Source organism: Dendrobates tinctorius, unplaced genomic scaffold (assembly GCF_039654945.1).
Source record: "Dendrobates tinctorius isolate UK_male_01 unplaced genomic scaffold, ASM3965494v1 ptg000182l, whole genome shotgun sequence".
Classification (NCBI taxonomy): Eukaryota; Metazoa; Chordata; class Amphibia; order Anura; family Dendrobatidae; genus Dendrobates; species Dendrobates tinctorius.
The window spans coordinates 1267799-1288693 of NW_027361849.1; the positions used below are offsets into that span (position 1 = coordinate 1267799).

General features: G+C 48.0%; 1 protein-coding gene across 4 annotated transcripts in view; it reads left to right on the plus strand.

Moving 5' to 3' along the window:
- Positions 1 to 20895, plus strand: part of CFAP221 (cilia and flagella associated protein 221) — a 211014-nt gene that overhangs the window by 47685 nt on the left and 142434 nt on the right. For 3 of the 4 annotated variants that reach the window (XM_073551898.1, XM_073551897.1, XM_073551900.1), the window contains exons 2-4: positions 10481 to 10664; positions 11264 to 11364; positions 11602 to 11688. In XM_073551898.1, the coding sequence (XP_073407999.1) occupies positions 10517 to 10664; positions 11264 to 11364; positions 11602 to 11688 (336 nt within the window). In that variant the 5' untranslated portion in view covers positions 10481 to 10516. Of the gene's footprint in view, positions 1 to 10480; positions 10665 to 10778; positions 10940 to 11263; positions 11365 to 11601; positions 11689 to 20895 lie in introns of those variants that run through there. The other variant, XM_073551899.1, reaches the window with a different exon arrangement.

Below are 20895 nucleotides of genomic sequence, written 5' to 3' on the forward strand. Positions count from 1 at the left end.
GGGCAATGTTCCCTTATATTATAGTCGTATAGCAGCTCGGGAGCGTGGGCAATGTTCCCTTATATTATAGTCGTATAGCTGCTCGGGAGCGTGGGCAATGTTCCCTTATATTATAGTCGGGACAGCAGCTCGGGAGAGTGGGCAATGTTCCCTTATATTATAGTCGTATAGCAGCTCGGGAGCGTGGGCAATGTTCCCTTATATTATAGTCGTATAGCTGCTCGGGAGCGTGGGCAATGTTCCCTTATATTATAGTCGGGACAGCAGCTCGGGAGCGTGGGCAATGTTCCCTTATATTATAGTCGTACAGCAGCTCGGGAGCGTGGGCAATGTTCCCTTATATTATAGTCGTATAGCAGCTCGGGAGAGTGGGCAATGTTCCCTTATATTATAGTCGTATAGCAGCTCGGGAGCGTGGGCAACGTTCCCTTATATTATAGTCGTATAGCAGCTCGGGAGTGTGGGCAATGTTCCCTTATATTATAGTCGTATAGCAGCTCGGGAGCGTGGGCAACGTTCCCTTATATTATAGTCGTATAGCAGCTCGGGAGCGTGGGCAATGTTCCCTTATATTATAGTCGTATAGCAGCTCGGGAGCGTGGGCAATGTTCCCTTATATTATAGTCGTATAGCAGCTCGGGAGCGTGGGCAATGTTCCCTTATATTATAGTCGTATAGCAGCTCTTGAGCGTGGGCAATGTTCCCTTATATTATAATCGGGACAGCAGCTCGGGAGAGTGGGCAATGTTCCCTTATATTATAGTCGGGACAGCAGCTCGGGAGCGTGGGCAATGTTCCCTTATATTATAGTCGGGACAGCAGCTCGGGAGCGTGGGCAATGTTCCCTTATATTATAGTCGTATAGCAGCTCGGGAGCGTGGGCAATGTTCCCTTATATTATAGTCGGGACAGCAGCTCGGGAGCGTGGGCAATGTTCCCTTATATTATAGTCGTATAGCAGCTCGGGAGCGTGGGCAATGTTCCCTTATATTATAGTCGTATAGCAGCTCGGGAGCGTGGGCAATGTTCCCTTATATTATAGTCGTATAGCAGCTCGGGAGCGTGGGCAATGTTCCCTTATATTATAGTCGTATAGCAGCTCGGGAGCGTGGGCAATGTTCCCTTATATTATAGTCGTATAGCAGCTCGGGAGCGTGGGCAACGTTCCCTTATATTATAGTCGTATAGCAGCTCGGGAGCGTGGGCAATGTTCCCTTATATTATAGTCGTATAGCAGCTCGGGAGCGTGGGCAATGTTCCCTTATATTATAGTCGGGACAGCAGCTCGGGAGCGTGGGCAATGTTCCCTTATATTATAGTCGTATAGCAGCTCGGGAGCGTGGGCAATGTTCCCTTATATTATAGTCGTATAGCAGCTCGGGAGCGTGGGCAATGTTCCCTTATATTATAGTCGTATAGCAGCTCGGGAGCGTGGGCAACGTTCCCTTATATTATAGTCGGGACAGCAGCTCGGGAGAGTGGGCAATGTTCCCTTATATTATAGTCGGGACAGCAGCTCGGGAGCGTGGGCAATGTTCCCTTATATTATAGTCGTATAGCAGCTCGGGAGCGTGGGCAATGTTCCCTTATATTATAGTCGGGACAGCAGCTCGGGAGAGTGGGCAATGTTCCCTTATATTATAGTCGGGACAGCAGCTCGGGAGAGTGGGCAATGTTCCCTTATATTATAGTCGTATAGCAGCTCGGGAGAGTGGGCAATGTTCCCTTATATTATAGTCGGGACAGCAGCTCGGGAGCGTGGGCAATGTTCCCTTATATTATAGTCGTATAGCAGCTCGGGAGCGTGGGCAATGTTCCCTTATATTATAGTCGGGACAGCAGCTCGGGAGCGTGGGCAATGTTCCCTTATATTATAGTCGTATAGCAGCTCGGGAGCGTGGGCAATGTTCCCTTATATTATAGTCGGGACAGCTGCTCGGGAGCGTGGGCAATGTTCCCTTATATTATAGTCGGGACAGCAGCTCGGGAGCGTGGGCAATGTTCCCTTATATTATAGTCGTATAGCAGCTCGGGAGCGTGGGCAATGTTCCCTTATATTATAGTCGGGACAGCAGCTCGGGAGCGTGGGCAATGTTCCCTTATATTATAGTCGTATAGCAGCTCGGGAGCGTGGGCAATGTTCCCTTATATTATAGTCGGGACAGCTGCTCGGGAGCGTGGGCAATGTTCCCTTATATTATAGTCAGGACAGCAGCTCGGGAGCGTGGGCAATGTTCCCTTATATTATAGTCGTATAGCAGCTCGGGAGCGTGGGCAATGTTCCCTTATATTATAGTCGGGACAGCTGCTCGGGAGCGTGGGCAATGTTCCCTTATATTATAGTCGTATAGCAGCTCGGGAGCGTGGGCAATGTTCCCTTATATTATAGTCGTATAGCAGCTCGGGAGCGTGGGCAATGTTCCCTTATATTATAGTCGTATAGCAGCTCGGGAGCGTGGGCAATGTTCCCTTATATTATAGTCGTATAGCAGCTCGGGAGCGTGGGCAATGTTCCCTTATATTATAGTCGGGACAGCAGCTCGGGAGCGTGGGCAATGTTCCCTTATATTATAGTCGTATAGCTGCTCGGGAGCGTGGGCAATGTTCCCTTATATTATAGTCGTATAGCTGCTCGGGAGCGTGGGCAATGTTCCCTTATATTATAGTCGTATAGCTGCTCGGGAGAGTGGGCAATGTTCCCTTATATTATAGTCGTATAGCAGCTCGGGAGCGTGGGCAATGTTCCCTTATATTATAGTCGTATAGCTGCTCGGGAGCGTGGGCAATGTTCCCTTATATTATAGTCAGGACAGCAGCTCGGGAGCGTGGGTAATGTTCCCTTATATTATAGTCAGGACAGCAGCTCGGGAGCGTGGGTAATGTTCCCTTATATTATAGTCAGGACAGCAGCTCGGGAGCGTGGGCAATGTTCCCTTATATTATAGTCAGGACAGCAGCTCGGGAGCGTGGGTAATGTTCCCTTATATTATAGTCAGGACAGCAGCTCGGGAGAGTGGGTAATGTTCCCTTATATTATAGTCGGGACAGCAGCTCGGGAGCGCGGGCAATGTTCCCTTATATTATAGTCAGGACAGCAGCTCGGGAGAGTGGGCAATGTTCCCTTATATTATAGTCGTATAGCAGCTCGGGAGAGTGGGCAATGTTCCCTTATATTATAGTCGTATAGCAGCTCGGGAGCGTGGGCAATGTTCCCTTATATTATAGTCAGGACAGCAGCTCGGGAGAGTGGGCAATGTTCCCTTATATTATAGTCGTATAGCAGCTCGGGAGCGCGGGCAATGTTCCCTTATATTATAGTCGGGACAGCAGCTCGGGAGCGTGGGCAATGTTCCCTTATATTATAGTCGTATAGCAGCTCGGGAGCGTGGGCAATGTTCCCTTATATTATAGTCGTATAGCAGCTCGGGAGAGTGGGCAATGTTCCCTTATATTATAGTCGTATAGCAGCTCGGGAGCGCGGGCAATGTTCCCTTATATTATAGTCGGGACAGCAGCTCGGGAGCGTGGGCAATGTTCCCTTATATTATAGTCGTATAGCTGCTCGGGAGCGCGGGCAATGTTCCCTTATATTATAGTCGTATAGCTGCTCGGGAGCGTGGGCAATGTTCCCTTATATTATAGTCGTATAGCTGCTCGGGAGCGTGGGCAATGTTCCCTTATATTATAGTCGTATAGCTGCTCGGGAGAGTGGGCAATGTTCCCTTATATTATAGTCGTATAGCAGCTCGGGAGCGTGGGCAATGTTCCCTTATATTATAGTCGTATAGCTGCTCGGGAGCGTGGGTAATGTTCCCTTATATTATAGTCAGGACAGCAGCTCGGGAGCGTGGGTAATGTTCCCTTATATTATAGTCAGGACAGCAGCTCGGGAGCGTGGGCAATGTTCCCTTATATTATAGTCAGGACAGCAGCTCGGGAGCGTGGGTAATGTTCCCTTATATTATAGTCGGGACAGCAGCTCGGGAGCGCGGGCAATGTTCCCTTATATTATAGTCAGGACAGCAGCTCGGGAGCGTGGGCAATGTTCCCTTATATTATAGTCGTATAGCAGCTCGGGAGCGTGGGCAATATTCCCTTATATTATAGTCAGGACAGCAGCTCGGGAGCGTGGGTAATGTTCCCTTATATTATAGTCAGGACAGCAGCTCGGGAGCGTGGGCAATGTTCCCTTATATTATAGTCAGGACAGCAGTTCGGGAGCGTGGGTAATGTTCCCTTATATTATAGTCAGGACAGCAGCTCGGGAGAGTGGGTAATGTTCCCTTATATTATAGTCGGGACAGCAGCTCGGGAGCGCGGGCAATGTTCCCTTATATTATAGTCAGGACAGCAGCTCGGGAGCGTGGGCAATGTTCCCTTATATTATAGTCAGGACAGCAGCTCGGGAGCGTGGGTAATGTTCCCTTATATTATAGTCAGGACAGCAGCTCGGGAGCGTGGGTAATGTTCCCTTATATTATACTCGGGACAGCAGCTCGGGAACGTGGGCAATGTTCCCTTATATTATAGTCAGGACAGCAGCTCGGGAGCGTGGGCAATGTTCCCTTATATTATAGTCAGGACAGCAGCTCGGGAGCGTGGGTAATGTTCCCTTATATTATAGTCAGGACAGCAGCTCGGGAGCGTGGGTAATGTTCCCTTATATTATAGTCAGGACAGCAGCTCGGGAGAGTGGGTAATGTTCCCTTATATTATACTCGGGACAGCAGCTCGGGAACGTGGGCAATGTTCCCTTATATTATAGTCAGGACAGCAGCTCGGGAGAGTGGGCAATGTTCCCTTATATTATAGTCAGGACAGCAGCTCGGGAGCGTGGGTAATGTTCCCTTATATTATAGTCAGGACAGCAGCTCGGGAGCGTGGGCAATGTTCCCTTATATTATAGTCAGGACAGCAGCTCGGGAGAGTGGGCAATGTTCCCTTATATTATACTCGGGACAGCAGCTCGGGAACGTGGGCAATATTCCCTTATATTATAGTCAGGACAGCAGCTCGGGAGAGTGGGCAATATTCCCTTATATTATAGTCAGGACAGCAGCTCGGGAGAGTGGGCAATGTTCCCTTATATTATACTCGGGACAGCAGCTCGGGAGCGTGGGTAATGTTCCCTTATATTATAGTCAGGACAGCAGCTCGGGAGAGTGGGCAATGTTCCCTTATATTATAGTCAGGACAGCAGCTCGGGAGCGTGGGCAATGTTCCCTTATATTATAGTCGTACAGCAGCTCGGGAGCGTGGGCAATGTTCCCTTATATTATAGTCGTATAGCAGCTCGGGAGCGTGGGCAATATTCCCTTATATTATAGTCGTATAGCAGCTCGGGAGCGTGGGCAATATTCCCTTATATTATAGTCAGGACAGCAGCTCGGGAGAGTGGGCAATGTTCCCTTATATTATACTCGGGACAGCAGCTCGGGAGCGTGGGCAATATTCCCTTATATTATAGTCAGGACAGCAGCTCGGGAGCATGGGCAATGTTCCCTTATATTATACTCGGGACAGCAGCTCGGGAGCGTGGGTAATGTTCCCTTATATTATAGTCAGGACAGCAGCTCGGGAGAGTGGGCAATGTTCCCTTATATTATACTCGGGACAGCAGCTCGGGAGCGTGGGCAATGTTCCCTTATATTATAGTCGTATAGCAGCTCGGGAGCGTGGGCAATATTCCCTTATATTATAGTCGTATAGCAGCTCGGGAGCGTGGGCAATGTTCCCTTATATTATAGTCGGGACAGCAGCTCGGGAGAGTGGGCAATGTTCCCTTATATTATAGTCAGGACAGCAGCTCGGGAGAGTGGGCAATGTTCCCTTATATTATACTCGGGACAGCAGCTCGGGAGCGTGGGCAATGTTCCCTTTTATTATAGTCGTATAGCAGCTCGGGAGCGTGGGCAATGTTCCCTTATATTATAGTCAGGACAGCAGCTCGGGAGAGTGGGCAATGTTACCTTATATTATACTCGGGACAGCAGCTCGGGAGCGTGGGCAATGTTCCCTTATATTATAGTCGTATAGCAGCTCGGGAGCGTGGGCAATGTTCCCTTATATTATAGTCGGGACAGTAGCTCGGGAGCGTGGGCAATGTTCCCTTATATTATAGTCGGGACAGCAGCTCGGGAGCGTGGGCAATGTTCCCTTATATTATAGTCGTATAGCAGCTCGGGAGCGTGGGCGATGTTCCCTTATATTATAGTCGGGACAGTAGCTCGGGAGCGTGGGCAATGTTCCCTTATATTATAGTCGTATAGCAGCTCGGGAGCGTGGGCAATGTTCCCTTATATTATAGTCGGGACAGCAGCTCGGGAGCGTGGGCAATGTTCCCTTATAGTCGTATAGCAGCTCGGGAGCGTGGGCAATGTTCCCTTATATTATAGTCGTATAGCAGCTCGGGAGCGTGGGCAATGTTCCCTTATATTATAGTCGGGACAGCAGCTCGGGAGCGTGGGCAATGTTCCCTTATAGTCGTATAGCAGCTCGGGAGCGTGGGCAATGTTCCCTTATATTATAGTCGGGACAGCAGCTCGGGAGCGTGGGCAATGTTCCCTTATATTATAGTCGGGACAGTAGCTCGGGAGCGTGGGCAATGTTCCCTTATATTATAGTCGTATAGCAGCTCGGGAGAGTGGGCAATGTTCCCTTATATTATAGTCGGGACAGTAGCTCGGGAGAGTGGGCAATGTTCCCTTATATTATAGTCGTATAGCAGCTCGGGAGCGTGGGCAACGTTCCCTTATATTATAGTCGTATAGCAGTTCGGGAGCGTGGGCAATGTTCCCTTATATTATAGTCGTATAGCAGCTCGGGACCGTGGGCAATGTTCCCTTATATTATAGTCGTATAGCAGCTCGGGAGCGTGGGCAATGTTCCCTTATATTATAGTCGTATAGCAGCTCGGGAGCGTGGGCAATGTTCCCTTATATTATAGTCGTATAGCAGCTCGGGAGAGTGGGCAATGTTCCCTTATATTATAGTCGTATAGCAGCTCGGGAGCGTGGGCAATGTTCCCTTATATTATAGTCGTATAGCAGCTCGGGAGCGTGGGCAATGTTCCCTTATATTATAGTCGTATAGCAGCTCGGGAGCGTGGGCAATGTTCCCTTATATTATAGTTAGGACAGCAGCTCGGGAGCGTGGGCAATGTTCCCTTATATTATAGTCGTATAGCAGCTCGGGAGCGTGGGCAATGTTCCCTTATATTATAGTCGTATAGCAGCTCGGGAGCGTGGGCAATGTTCCCTTATATTATAGTCGTATAGCTGCTCGGGAGCGTGGGCAACGTTCCCTTATATTATAGTCGTATAGCAGCTCGGGAGAGTGGGCAATGTTCCCTTATATTATAGTCGTATAGCAGCTCGGGAGCGTGGGCAATGTTCCCTTATATTATAGTCGTATAGCAGCTCGGGAGAGTGGGCAATGTTCCCTTATATTATAGTCGTATAGCAGCTCGGGAGCGTGGGCAATGTTCCCTTATATTATAGTCGTATAGCAGCTCGGGAGCGTGGGCAATGTTCCCTTATATTATAGTCGTATAGCAGCTCGGGAGCGTGGGCAATGTTCCCTTATATTATAGTCGTATAGCAGCTCGGGAGCATGGGCAATGTTCCCTTATATTATAGTCGTATAGCAGCTCGGGAGCGTGGGCAATGTTCCCTTATATTATAGTCGTATAGCAGCTCGGGAGCGTGGGCAATGTTCCCTTATATTATAGTCGTATAGCAGCTCGGGAGAGTGGGCAATGTTCCCTTATATTATAGTCGTATAGCAGCTCGGGAGCGTGGGCAATGTTCCCTTATATTATAGTCGTATAGCAGCTCGGGAGCATGGGCAATGTTCCCTTATATTATAGTCGTATAGCAGCTCGAGAGCGTGGGCAATGTTCCCTTATATTATAGTCGTATAGCAGCTCGGGAGCGTGGGCAATGTTCCCTTATATTATAGTTAGGACAGCAGCTCGGGAGCGTGGGCAATGTTCCCTTATATTATAGTCGTATAGCAGCTCGGGAGCGTGGGCAATGTTCCCTTATATTATAGTCGTATAGCAGCTCGGGAGCGTGGGCAATGTTCCCTTATATTATAGTCGTATAGCTGCTCGGGAGCGTGGGCAACGTTCCCTTATATTATAGTCGTATAGCAGCTCGGGAGAGTGGGCAATGTTCCCTTATATTATAGTCGTATAGCAGCTCGGGAGCGTGGGCAATGTTCCCTTATATTATAGTCGTATAGCAGCTCGGGAGAGTGGGCAATGTTCCCTTATATTATAGTCGTATAGCAGCTCGGGAGCGTGGGCAATGTTCCCTTATATTATAGTCGTATAGCAGCTCGGGAGCATGGGCGATGTTCCCTTATATTATAGTCGTATAGCAGCTCGGGAGCGTGGGCAATGTTCCCTTATATTATAGTCGTATAGCAGCTCGGGAGCGTGGGCAATGTTCCCTTATATTATAGTTAGGACAGCAGCTCGGGAGCGTGGGCAATGTTCCCTTATATTATAGTCGTATAGCAGCTCGGGAGCGTGGGCAATGTTCCCTTATATTATAGTCGTATAGCAGCTCGGGAGCGTGGGCAATGTTCCCTTATATTATAGTCGTATAGCTGCTCGGGAGCGTGGGCAACGTTCCCTTATATTATAGTCGTATAGCAGCTCGGGAGAGTGGGCAATGTTCCCTTATATTATAGTCGTATAGCAGCTCGGGAGCGTGGGCAATGTTCCCTTATATTATAGTCGTATAGCAGCTCGGGAGCGTGGGCAATGTTCCCTTATATTATAGTTAGGACAGCAGCTCGGGAGCGTGGGCAATGTTCCCTTATATTATAGTCGTATAGCAGCTCGGGAGCGTGGGCAATGTTCCCTTATATTATAGTCGTATAGCAGCTCGGGAGCGTGGGCAATGTTCCCTTATATTATAGTCGTATAGCAGCTCGGGAGCGTGGGCAATGTTCCCTTATATTATAGTCGTATAGCTGCTCGGGAGCGTGGGCAACGTTCCCTTATATTATAGTTAGGACAGCAGCTCGGGAGCGTGGGCAATGTTCCCTTATATTATAGTCGTATAGCAGCTCGGGAGCGTGGGCAATGTTCCCTTATATTATAGTTAGGACAGCAGCTCGGGAGCGTGGGCAATGTTCCCTTATATTATAGTCGTATAGCAGCTCGGGAGCGTGGGCAATGTTCCCTTATATTATAGTCGTATAGCAGCTCGGGAGCGTGGGCAATGTTCCCTTATATTATAGTCGTATAGCAGCTCGGGAGCGTGGGCAATGTTCCCTTATATTATAGTCGTATAGCTGCTCGGGAGCGTGGGCAACGTTCCCTTATATTATAGTCGTATAGCAGCTCGGGAGAGTGGGCAATGTTCCCTTATATTATAGTCGTATAGCAGCTCGGGAGCGTGGGCAATGTTCCCTTATATTATAGTCGTATAGCAGCTCGGGAGCGTGGGCAATGTTCCCTTATATTATAGTCGTATAGCAGCTCGGGAGCGTGGGCAATGTTCCCTTATATTATAGTCGTATAGCAGCTCGGGAGCGTGGGCAATGCTCCCTTATATTATAGTCGTATAGCAGCTCGGGAGCGTGGGCAATGTTCCCTTATATTATAGTCGTATAGCAGCTCGGGAGCGTGGGCAATGTTCCCTTATATTATAGTCGTATAGCAGCTCGGGAGCGTGGGCAATGCTCCCTTATATTATAGTCGTATAGCTGCTCGGGAGCGTGGGCAATGTTCCCTTATATTATAGTCGTATAGCTGCTCGGGAGCGTGGGCAATGTTCCCTTATATTATAGTCGTATAGCAGCTCGGGAGCGTGGGCAATGTTCCCTTATATTATAGTCGTATAGCTGCTCGGGAGCGTGGGCAATGTTCCCTTATATTATAGTCGTATAGCAGCTCGGGACCGTGGGCAATGTTCCCTTATATTATAGTCGTATAGCAGCTCGGGAGCGTGGGCAATGTTCCCTTATATTATAGTCGTATAGCTGCTCGGGAGCGTGGGCAATGTTCCCTTATATTATAGTCGTATAGCAGCTCGGGAGCGTGGGCAATGTTCCCTTATATTATAGTCGTATAGCTGCTCGGGAGCGTGGGCAATGTTCCCTTATATTATAGTCGTATAGCTGCTCGGGAGCGTGGGCAATATTCCCTTATATTATAGTCGTATAGCTGCTCGGGAGCGTGGGCAATGTTCCCTTATATTATAGTCGTATAGCTGCTCGGGAGCGTGGGCAATATTCCCTTATATTATAGTCGTATAGCAGCTCGGGAGCGTGGGCAATATTCCCTTATATTATAGTCGTATAGCAGCTCGGGAGCGTGGGCAATGTTCCCTTATATTATAGTCGTATAGCTGCTCGGGAGCGTGGGCAATGTTTCCTTATATTATAGTCGTATAGCTGCTCGGGAGCGTGGGCAATGTTCCCTTATATTTTTGTCGCTTTGTGCTGTTTTCTCTGATTTCTTTAGATCTCTCTGTATCCTGTGCTCAGCGTCTCTGACATCATGGCGGTCGCTCCACCAGCCAAGTTCAGTTTTCACAAAGAGGATTGGAGGCTGATGAAACCCTCCTCATCGTCATCGTCCATCTATCTGGACAGCCTGATGGAAAATCCCTTGAACCGAGCGGTTCCCAGCCACCTCCTGGAGTCCAGTAAGGGCACAGCCCATAACGTGAAGACACATAACGTTACTAGCACATAACGCCTGCCCAACAGTCTACGCATTGTGGGATCTCAGCCTGTATCCAGCCCCCATGTTTTATACTGCAGCGCTGCTCCATAAGGGCATTGCTGTGGTTAGTGAGTCACTGGTCATCTAAACTTCACTTTTAGCCTCAGGCAGTTCTGTCTCTCCTTATGCTTTACACTGCAGCTCTGCTTTTTCAGGTCAGCTGCTGTGTACAAAGGACAAATTACAGAACCCCCAGTAAGTAAAGCACGATGTGGGCAGTAAGCTCTTGTTCAGACCTGTGTGTTTCAGTCCAGGGGTGTGGCGGTTTGCACATATCACTGATTGTCCGCAGCGTGCACAGTTGTCGTCTGTCACAGGCCCGAATAGTATATAATAGCTTCACAATATGGCCGAGCACACGGGCCAATCACATCCGTATTTTGTGGCCTAAGAGTGAGTCCCCACCGTTGGCCGGGCCCCAAGCGCCCGATCCTCCAGGACCCCCATACCGACTCTGCCCCCATTTTTACCCCCCATTGTCATTTTTTTGCTCCCACTTTTTTTGTTTCTGTGTTGCAGGAGTTTACATGAAGCTCGGCAGTAATGGCTCGTTTGCGGCAGAACCTGCAGTTCTCCATTTTGGAGGGTTTCAGATCGGGAGGACCCTGCATCAGGTGCTGGTGAGTTGGGGCCAGTGTGTGGGGTTCTGTGGACGGTTCTGAAGCTTTTCTCACTGATTGCTCCTGTGTTTCAGGGGGACATTACTTGTAGCTTGTGTCATTTTATTTCTTCATATTCTTGCACTTGGCCACATGACACACTGATTCATGCAGGGTCTTCAGTGTAGCCTCTGCTGGTGCTTGTAGCTCTGCTGCTGCTAGAACAATAATATCTATCTGCAAGATTTTCTTACACAGAAACTGGTGAATATCTCTGCGGACGTCTCCAATGTGCACATCATTCCCCCCCAGAGCAAGCACTTCACTATCAACTACAAGAAAGCAGTGAGTACGGTGGGGAGAGGGGTGTGTGCGCAGCGGGGAAAAGGATATGTGTGGTGAGGGGTGTGTGAACAGAGGGGAGAGGGGTGTGTGTGCTGCGGGGGGAAAAAGATGTCTGTGCTGCGGGGGGGTGTGCAGCGGGGAGAGGGGTGTGTGCGCAGCGGGGGAAAAGGATGTGTGTGCTGCGGGGAGAGGGGTGTGTGCGCAGCGGGGAAAAGGATATGTGGGGAGAGGGGTGTGTGCGCAGCGGGGGGGAAAAAGATGTCTGTGCTGCGGGGGGGTGTGCAGCGGGGAGAGGGGTGTGTGCGCAGCGGGGGAAAAGGATGTGTGTGCTGCGGGGAGAGGGGTGTGTGCGCAGCGGGGAAAAGGATGTGTGTGCAGCGGGGAGAGGGTTTGTGCTCAGCGGGGAAAAGAATGTGTGCGCAGCGGGGGAAAAGGATGTGTGTGCTGCGGGGAGAGGGGTTTGTGTGCAGCGGGGAGAGGGGTTTGTGTGCAGCGGGGAGAGGGGTGTGTGCGCAGCGGGGGAGAAGGATGTCTGTGCTGCAGGGAGAGGGGTGTGCGCGCATCGGGGGAAAAGGATGTGTGTGCTGCTGGGAGAGGGGTGTGTGCTGTGAGTTCATTCTCTGGTTCACCAGTTGTGAGTTCTCCTTCCAGACTCCCTCTGGTGGTGACAGGAGGTAGAGAGGCTGATTTGATCGGTGGAGATCTGCCACCTGAGAATGAGGATGACGATTGGATCTCAGGAGTCTCAGATTGGATTTAAGACAGCCGACGCCCTATTCAGTTGCTGGTGATTCCTTCTGGCTTTCAGGTCTTGGTTTTCAGCTCTGTTCCAGTCAACTAAAGCTAATTTTTTTCTGCTAATGTTCACACTTGATTTTGTTGGTCTATTCAGTTTTTTGTGTGGTCAGCCAGCCCTGGCTGGGGGCTGTGCTGAATTTCCACTCTTATTTATCAGTATTTTGCCAATTGGCTTTTTGTCCCTTAGTAGATTGGCCTCTTTTTGCTCTGTCTCAGAATATTTCAGAGTGCTGATATAGTGGGAGTAGTCTAGTGACTTCAGGGTTAATTTTGCTATCAGAAGTGTTGGACATGATTTTTGTAGGGTTTTTTGCAGGTTGCAGACAGTGTCTTTCCTTTCCTGTCTAGTTAGTTTGGGCCCCATCATTTGCTCAGCCTATTTTCCTGCCTGTGTTTGTGTTTTCATCTTGCTTCACCGTCAATACATGTGTGGGGGCTATCTATTCCTTTGGGGGTCTGCTCTGGGGCAGTTAGTTTTCCCTTTTCTTGCTTTAGGCTTATTTAGTCCTCCGGCCGTGACGAGGCATCTAGGAACATCGTAGGCACACTCCACGGCTGCTGCTAGTTGTGTGGTAAGATCAGGGATCTGCAATCTGCATAGTTACCAACCTCTCTAGTTTTCTGTGACTTAGCTTGTTTTGCTTTTTTCTCCTCGGTGACCCATTCATAACAGGTGTGTGTGCAGCGGGGAAAAGGTGTGTGAACAGAGGGGAAAAGGATGTGTGTGCAGCGGGGAGAGGGGTGTGTGAACAGAGGGGAAAAGGATGTGTGTGCAGCGGGGAGAGGGGTGTGTGAACAGAGGGGAAAAGAATGTGTGTGCAGCGGGGAGAGGGGTGTGTGCGCAGCGGGGAAAAGGATGTGTGTGCAGTGGGGAGAGGGGTGTGTGTGCGGCGGTGAAAAGGATGTGTGTTTGTGAACGGCGGAAAGAGGGGTGTGTGCCCTTCTAGTCTTTCCTTGTGCAAATGAGAATAAAGATGATCCTGCTACAATGTGACAGCCCTTGAGATATTTGTAGACGGCTATTAAGTCTCCTTTCAGTCTTCTCTTCTGCAAGCTAAACATTTCCAAATCCTGCAACCTTTCGTCATAAGACAGGGTTTGCAGACCGGTCACCATTCTGGTCGCTCTTCTCTGAACTTGCTCCAGTTTGTTGATGTCTTTCTTAAAATGTGGCGCCCAAAACTGGACACAGTATTCCAGATGAGGTCTGACCAAAGAGGAGTAGAGGGCAATAATGACTTCACGTGATCTAGACTGTATGCTTCTGTTAATACATCCTAGAATTGCATTTGCCTTTTTTGCTGCTGCATCACACTGTTGACTCATATTCAGTCTGTGATCTATTAGTATACCCAAGTCTTTTTCACATGTGCTGTTGCTTAGCCCTATTCCTCCCATTCTATATATGCTTTTTCCATTTTTATTGCCCAGATGTAGTACTTTGCATTTCTCCCTGTTAAAAACCATTCTGTTAGTTGCTGCCCACTTCTCCAGTTTATTTATATCTTTTTGAATCCTCTCTCTCTCTTCTCTAGTATTAGCTATCCCTCCTAGCTTTGTGTCATCAGCAAATTTAATCAGTTTACCCTCAATTCCTTCATCTAAATCGTTGATAAAGATGTTGAACAATACAGGGCCCAGGACAGAGCCCTGTGGTACCCCACTTGAGACATTCTTCCAACTGGATGTGCAGCCATTTACGACCACTCTTTGGGTCCGATCACTAAGCCAGTTATGAATCCACCTAACAGTTGCCTTGTCCATTCCATACTTAGTCATTTTTTCAATAAGGATTGTGTGAGATACTTGGTCAAATGCTTTGCTGAAGTCAAGTTATACTATATCTACAGCATTTAATTGAATAATTAAAAACTTTGGACAATCCCAACTAATAGGGTACAAGGCAATGTATCACCAAAGAATAATAATGAAAAATACATAAATACCAGGGGCAGCTACACTCGCCCTAATGGGCCCTAATATGTCCCTTCCTGCCTGTGGAGGTTGGCAACCTAGTTGTTGACGATATGGCGCCCCCGCTCAACGTCGGTAGCCCTGGAATACCCTAATAATCCCTAGTCAACGAAGAGGATACACAGAAAAAACACAAACATACATATACACCCGAAAAACCCCTAGTGGAGAGACTAGATATAGTCCCTTTGGACAGTGCAAAAACTTGCTGTAAACTTATCTTGTAGTGTCAGAGTAGGCACTCGGTCCAAATAAACACAATGAGGTAGACTTAAGCCCCTGTTACACACTGCGATATCGCTGTGTCTGATACTTACCTCCAACCGGCTCCCCCGCTGGTTATCGCTGATCGCGCGAGAAGCTGCTGGACCATTCCTCGTCGTCCACTTCCTGCGGCGCTTCCTGCTGTGACGACGAGCGACGCGTGGAGCCGGGCTGGACGACGCAGGATCGCCTCATCTGACAGGTAAGTAGCGATCCCTGTCCCCTGCGATGTCGCTGGTGAGATCTGCCTGTGTGGCAGCTCACTAGCGACCACCCAGCGATTCACCAGCGATCCTGACCGCGTCATTTCGCTGGTCGGGATCGCTGGTGAGTCGCTAGGTGTAACGGTACCCTTATCTCGTAGTAAAAAATTCCTTAATTATGCAGCTTAAATAACTTATCTCGGAATCAAAAGAGCTTATGCTGCAAGCAATGACAGACCATAGGAAAAAACAAAACCACTTTCACAAAAAGCTCAGAATAAAAAAACGTCTGCATAAAGTAAATGGGGAAAAGAAATGAAAAAATCCCGTGGAAAATAAAACATATCGCACAGTTAATGCACTCAAGATTGATCACCAAAAAATAATCCACCAGGTGGAACAAATATCAATGGCATAAAAGTGCTGATCAGTAATCCCTGCTGGATATAATAGTCCAGACAGAGGCACAGAAAACAGCATAAATCCCCCCGATATTCCGGGGGGGGCATAATGCCCAAATACAGCCAATGTGCATATTGCCATAGAAAGGTCTGTCAGCATATAAACAGCCAATACTTATCAGCCATTGGTAGACATGCGGCCCAGCCCGACGCGTTTCCCCCTCCACGATGCTGAGGGTTCATCAGGGGTAAAGGAGATGGGGTCTCATTACCCCGGCTGAAAGGCCAGTGCAGTGTGCGGCATGTTCCTTGTGTCTCAGACGCTCATAGTTACCGCGTCCTGATAGCGACATCACTTCCGGTCACATGTAATGAGGATGTATTCTCAGTGGAACGCATCCTGCGTCCCATACAGCGGAAGTGCGTCAGAGAAAGTGGCGGATCACGTGAGGAACGCGTTCCTGATGTTAAACCATGCTTCAGGAAGCGAGCGGCCTCACTCCAAGTCACGTGTGATAAAGAGGTGACGTCAGTGACCCGCAAACAACGCTCCAGCAGCGGAGATGTCACAAAAGAGGGGGAGAAACAAGATGGCAACAATAAAGAAATAGAGACCCCCAGAATAATGATACGAAAAAACAGCTGTGTGACGTAGATCTAGTGGAGCATTAACTGAAGGACAGCAATATCTTCACCTAATGGATAAAGTCAGGCAGCAATAAGTTCACATCTGCCAAAACACTTAGCCCCTTAAAAAGAGACACATCCATGTATCCAGAAAGAAAGAAATCGAGTTCAGTGTCCTCCATAGTGACGACACAACACCACTGCTCACAAAGTGCCTCACAGCAAAGCATGCTGGATCCGTCAGCTGCCACTTATAAAAAACGCCTCACATTCAGTTGCTCATTTGGGCCATTACGGCTCTGCGATTCGAGCCAGAAAATCCAAGGTGTTTCCCGTTGTAGGATCTTCCTGTCCCAATCCCCCTGCCTTACTGCGGGCTGGATTCTCTCAATTACACGCAATCTGATCTGCTTCTCACCCCCCCTCATGAACAAGGTCAACATGGCGGACAAGTGGGATGTCCCTGTTATGTCTGATATCACCCAGATGTTCGCCAATGCAAACACGCAACTCGCGTTTAGTTTTGCCCACATAATCAAGGGGACAGGAACATGTGCATAAGTATACAACCCCAACAGTCTTGCAGTTTGCAAAGGAATTCATATTATAAGTTCTTTTCGTGTGGGCACTGACAAATGTTTTTGATGGCGTAATAAATTTGCAAAAACTACAATGTCCGCATCTGATTGTTCCGACATCCCTGTTTTGTAGCCATGTTCCTTCCCTTTTGACAGGCTCAAGATGGCTCTTTACCACTTTGTCCCTAATTGATCTCCCCTTCCTATATGTCACTAAGGGTCTTGGTGAGATCAGCTCACAAATATCCCGATCCGTCCTGAGTATAGCCCAGTGTTTCTTCAAAATTTCCATAACCTTCCCTGATTGGTCATCAAAGGTACCAATTAGTCTCGTCAGATTGTCGGGATCTTTCCTCTCCCTAGGGATCAATAGTGATGATCTCCTTGGTTTTTTTTAGCTGACCTATAGGCAGGTTCAATTACTTTAATAGGGTAACCCCTATCCCTAAACCTTCCCCATAGGTCACTTGACTGTGTCTCAAAGTCACCCCAGTCGGAGCAGTTTCTCCTTAACCTGAGAAACTGCCCCCTAGGGATACCCCGTTTCAAAGGAGGAGGGTGATCACTCTCCCATCTTAGGAGACTATTCGTTGAGGTGGGTTTACGGTAAAGGGATGTTTTCAGGGATCCATCTTTCGCAACAGAGATTGTGGTGTCCAAAAAAGTGATGCTATCTCCCCCTATCTCATGTGTGAAGTACAGACCCATCTCATTGTTGTTCAAGGAGTCCACCGGAGTTCAAGGAGTCCACAGGAGTCTACCGACGTTGAGCGGGGGTGCCATATCGTCAACAACTAGGGTGCCAACCTCCGCAGGCAGGAAGGGACATATTAGGGCCCATTAGGGCGAGTGTAGCTGCCCCTGGTATTTGTCTATTTTTCATTATTATTCTTTGGTGATACATTGCCTTGTACCCTATTAGTTGGGATTGTCCAAAGTTTTTAATTATTCAATTAAAAAGTAATTTTTAGGGGTCAGTTTTGCTGCTTTCTTGGTTTTTCTCTGAGTTTTTTGATCCTATATATTTTTTTCTGAGGTTTTCTATATCTACAGCATTTCCCTGATCCACCCAGTCAGTGATTCTGTCATAGAAGGAAATTAAGTTAGTCTGACAAGACGTATGTTACCACCACTGCTGCCTCCTCCCCGGCCCGGTTCCTGCCGCTGCTGTTGCCAGGTCTCCTACCGCTGCTGCCGTTCGGTCCTCTGTTGCTGTTGCCTGTTCTCCCACCGCTGCTCCGGTGTCCTGGCACGCTGTTCCGGTGTCCTGGCACGCTGTTCCTGCACGGTCCCGCCGCTCTGCTTCCCAGCTTCCGGGCACGCGCTCTGTGGTTAGTCCCTGGCGTCTGCGCATGCACCCTGGTACACTTAGAGCACGGGAACATGCAGCATCTGTCTCTAATGCACCCTAGGGTTCCTGACTCAGAAATTCCCATCCAGCCAATCAGGGTGAGAATTAGGATACTGTAGGCTGTCTCCTCTTAGCGGAGGCGCCAGATTATCGCATAGGTTCTGCCTATCATACTCAGGTCCCCTTGTGTCTCTGTGCTGCTCTGCCAGCAACTGCCGTATGCTTATAACCTTGTCTCTCTGTAGTTCCCCGTTACCGGCTGTTCAAAGTCGCAGTACCTCCTGCTGTCACCCGTCCAGTCCTGTCTGTCTTTCCTAGATCCTCGTCTCTGGTCCTTCACCCGTCCTGAGCCCTGTCCTGCCTGCCTTCCTGGATCCTCGTCCCTGGTTTCTGGATCCCTATTGTCTTCCTACTTCCCTCAGTCCCTCTGTTTCTTTTCTCATGTACCTCTTGAGCCGCCCTTCTTGGTATCGGCTGCTGTGGTCTCTGAGGCCTCTGGGCCTGCCCCTGACGGTTCCTGAATTGGGGTCAGTCCTCACCTGGTCAGCTCGCCCAGGGGTAGTTCAGTCCCATAGCCCAGAGGGTCCACTCCAGGTAGCTCGCCTCCTCGAGGCGTCACAACTTATTAGTTACAAACCCATGCTGAGTGTTTAATCACTTCATTCTTATCCAGGTACTGACGTACATGTTGTTTAATAATTTGTTCAAAGATCTTTCCTGGTATAGAAGTCAGACTCACCGGCCTATAGTTGCCTGGGTCCACCTTCTGGGTCCACTACATTTGTTCTTCAACAGTCTTCTGGGACTTCTTCTGTTCTCCAAGAATTTTCAAAGATTATGGAGAGGGGTTCAAAAATTTCTTCTGCTATCTCCTTCAGTACTCTGGGGTGGAATTCATCTGGACCTGGAGACTTGAAATCATTTAGGTTAGCTATGTGTTTCCTCACTATCTTTCTGTTTATAGATATCCTGGATTCTTCTATTCCCTTAAAAGGACAGTGAAGATCAGTTGATGTTACATTTCCTTTCTGAGAGAAAACAGATACAAAATAGGAATTTAAAAGTTTGGCCTTCTCAATATCTTGTCTTACCATTTCATCATTTTTATCCTGTAAAAATTTTATAGCATCTTTGACTTTTCTTTTACTTTTGACATATCCCCAAAATCCTTTTTTACTGCTTTTGATGTCTCTTGTAAGCCTTAATTCATTGTCAGCTTTAGCTAATCTGATATGCCCCCTGCAGGTTCTGCAGACAGCATTATATTCTTCTTTAAATATGCCTCCCTCTTTCCATTTTATAAACATTTTTTTCTTCCTTTTTAGCATGTGCTTAAGTTCTGTGTTCATCCATCCTGGTTTCCTTAAGTGCTTCCTATTCTTCCCTCTTTTTGGAATTGTTAACGATTGTGCTTTGAGAATCTAATTTTTCACGATTTCCCATCCTTCCTGGACATTTTTGTCTTTAAGGATATCCAGCCATTGGATCCCTCCAATTCTCTTTCTGAATCCCTTAAAATCTGCCTTTCTGAAATCTAACCTTGACGTCTGAGTCTTCACAGGTCTTCCTCCTCCTAGTTATCCAAAATTCTAAAATAGCATGGTCGCTACCTCCTAGGGTCCCAGCCACTTTTACCTCCTCAACCATTTCCTCCCTGTTTATAAGGATTAGATCCAAGGTAGCAGTTCCCATTGTTTTCTCCCCTACCTTTTGGAAGATAAAGTTGTCAGCAAGAGAGGATAAGAATTTCCTTGACCTGTTAGTTTTGCCTGAGAGAGATTCCCAACAAATGTCTGGATAGTTGAAATCTCACAAGAAAAAAACAAAAAAGACCAGATTGGACAAAAACCACCATGTATCTCATTAGCATCCTGCTAATGACTCTTTGACTCTTCCATTCTCTGTCTCTGCTGCACCCTGCTGATGATTCTGTGACTCTTCCAGTCCCTGTATCTGTGTAGTCACCTCCTGATAACGCTTTGATTCTTCCAGTCCCTGTATCTCTGTAGTGACCTGCTGATGACCCTGTGACTCTCCCATTCTGTCTCTTCTGCACCGTCCTGATGACTGTCAGTCCCTGTATCTGTGCAATCATCTGCTGATAACTCTGTGACTCTTCCAGCCTCTGTATCTCTGTAGTCACCTACTGATGACTCTGTGACTCTTCTAGTCCCTGTATCTCTGTAGTCACCTGCTGATGACTGTCATGAACCGGGGGTGTCTGGTTGCCCTCAGTTCGTCAGGGATCTGTTATATATCACTTTCCAGTTCCGGTTTGGAATTTGCAGCTCTCTGGTGCCCCCTTTACCCTCAGGTCAGTCAGGGAACTACACCTAGGATAAGTAGTCACCAGAAAGGCTGCCTGGTCATGTACTGACTATTGGGCACTCTGCAAGGAGGGTGTTATGTATGTCCCCAGTCTCAGGCAGGTAATACACACATAAAACCTCTGTTCCGTCATCAGCAGGGTCTCCCCAAATGCTCAGAACACTCGCTGCCACCAGCTCCGCTAATTTTTATATTAATATCAATATCGGGTCAAGACCCAAACCAACTAGGTAGTGTGAAATTTAGCATGGACACACGGCAATAAGTGTATATAGTAAGGAAAACAGAACTAGTAAATTTTTATAGATTTTTTTTCTCCAAAAAGAATAAGTAGTGTTTACAAAATTACAAAGATGTTACAATGAGACAGATACAGTATATACAGGCATTGTCGGACTGGAGCACCTTGGGCCCACCAGAGAAATTCATTCTTGTGGCCCAGTATGTAGCTACATAGAAATAAATTCAAGACCACCAGTTGTGTGTTAAAGCACGCTAATATCAGGGTATAATATAAGGTAGTACACGTCTTAATTATGTAGCATGGTTTAGGGTAGCCCCCTCATAGAATATAAAGTAGCCCTCATATAGTATAATGCAGCCCCCTCATAGAATATAATATAGCCCCCCACATGGAATATAATGCAGCCCCCTCATACAATATAATGCAGACCCCCTCATAG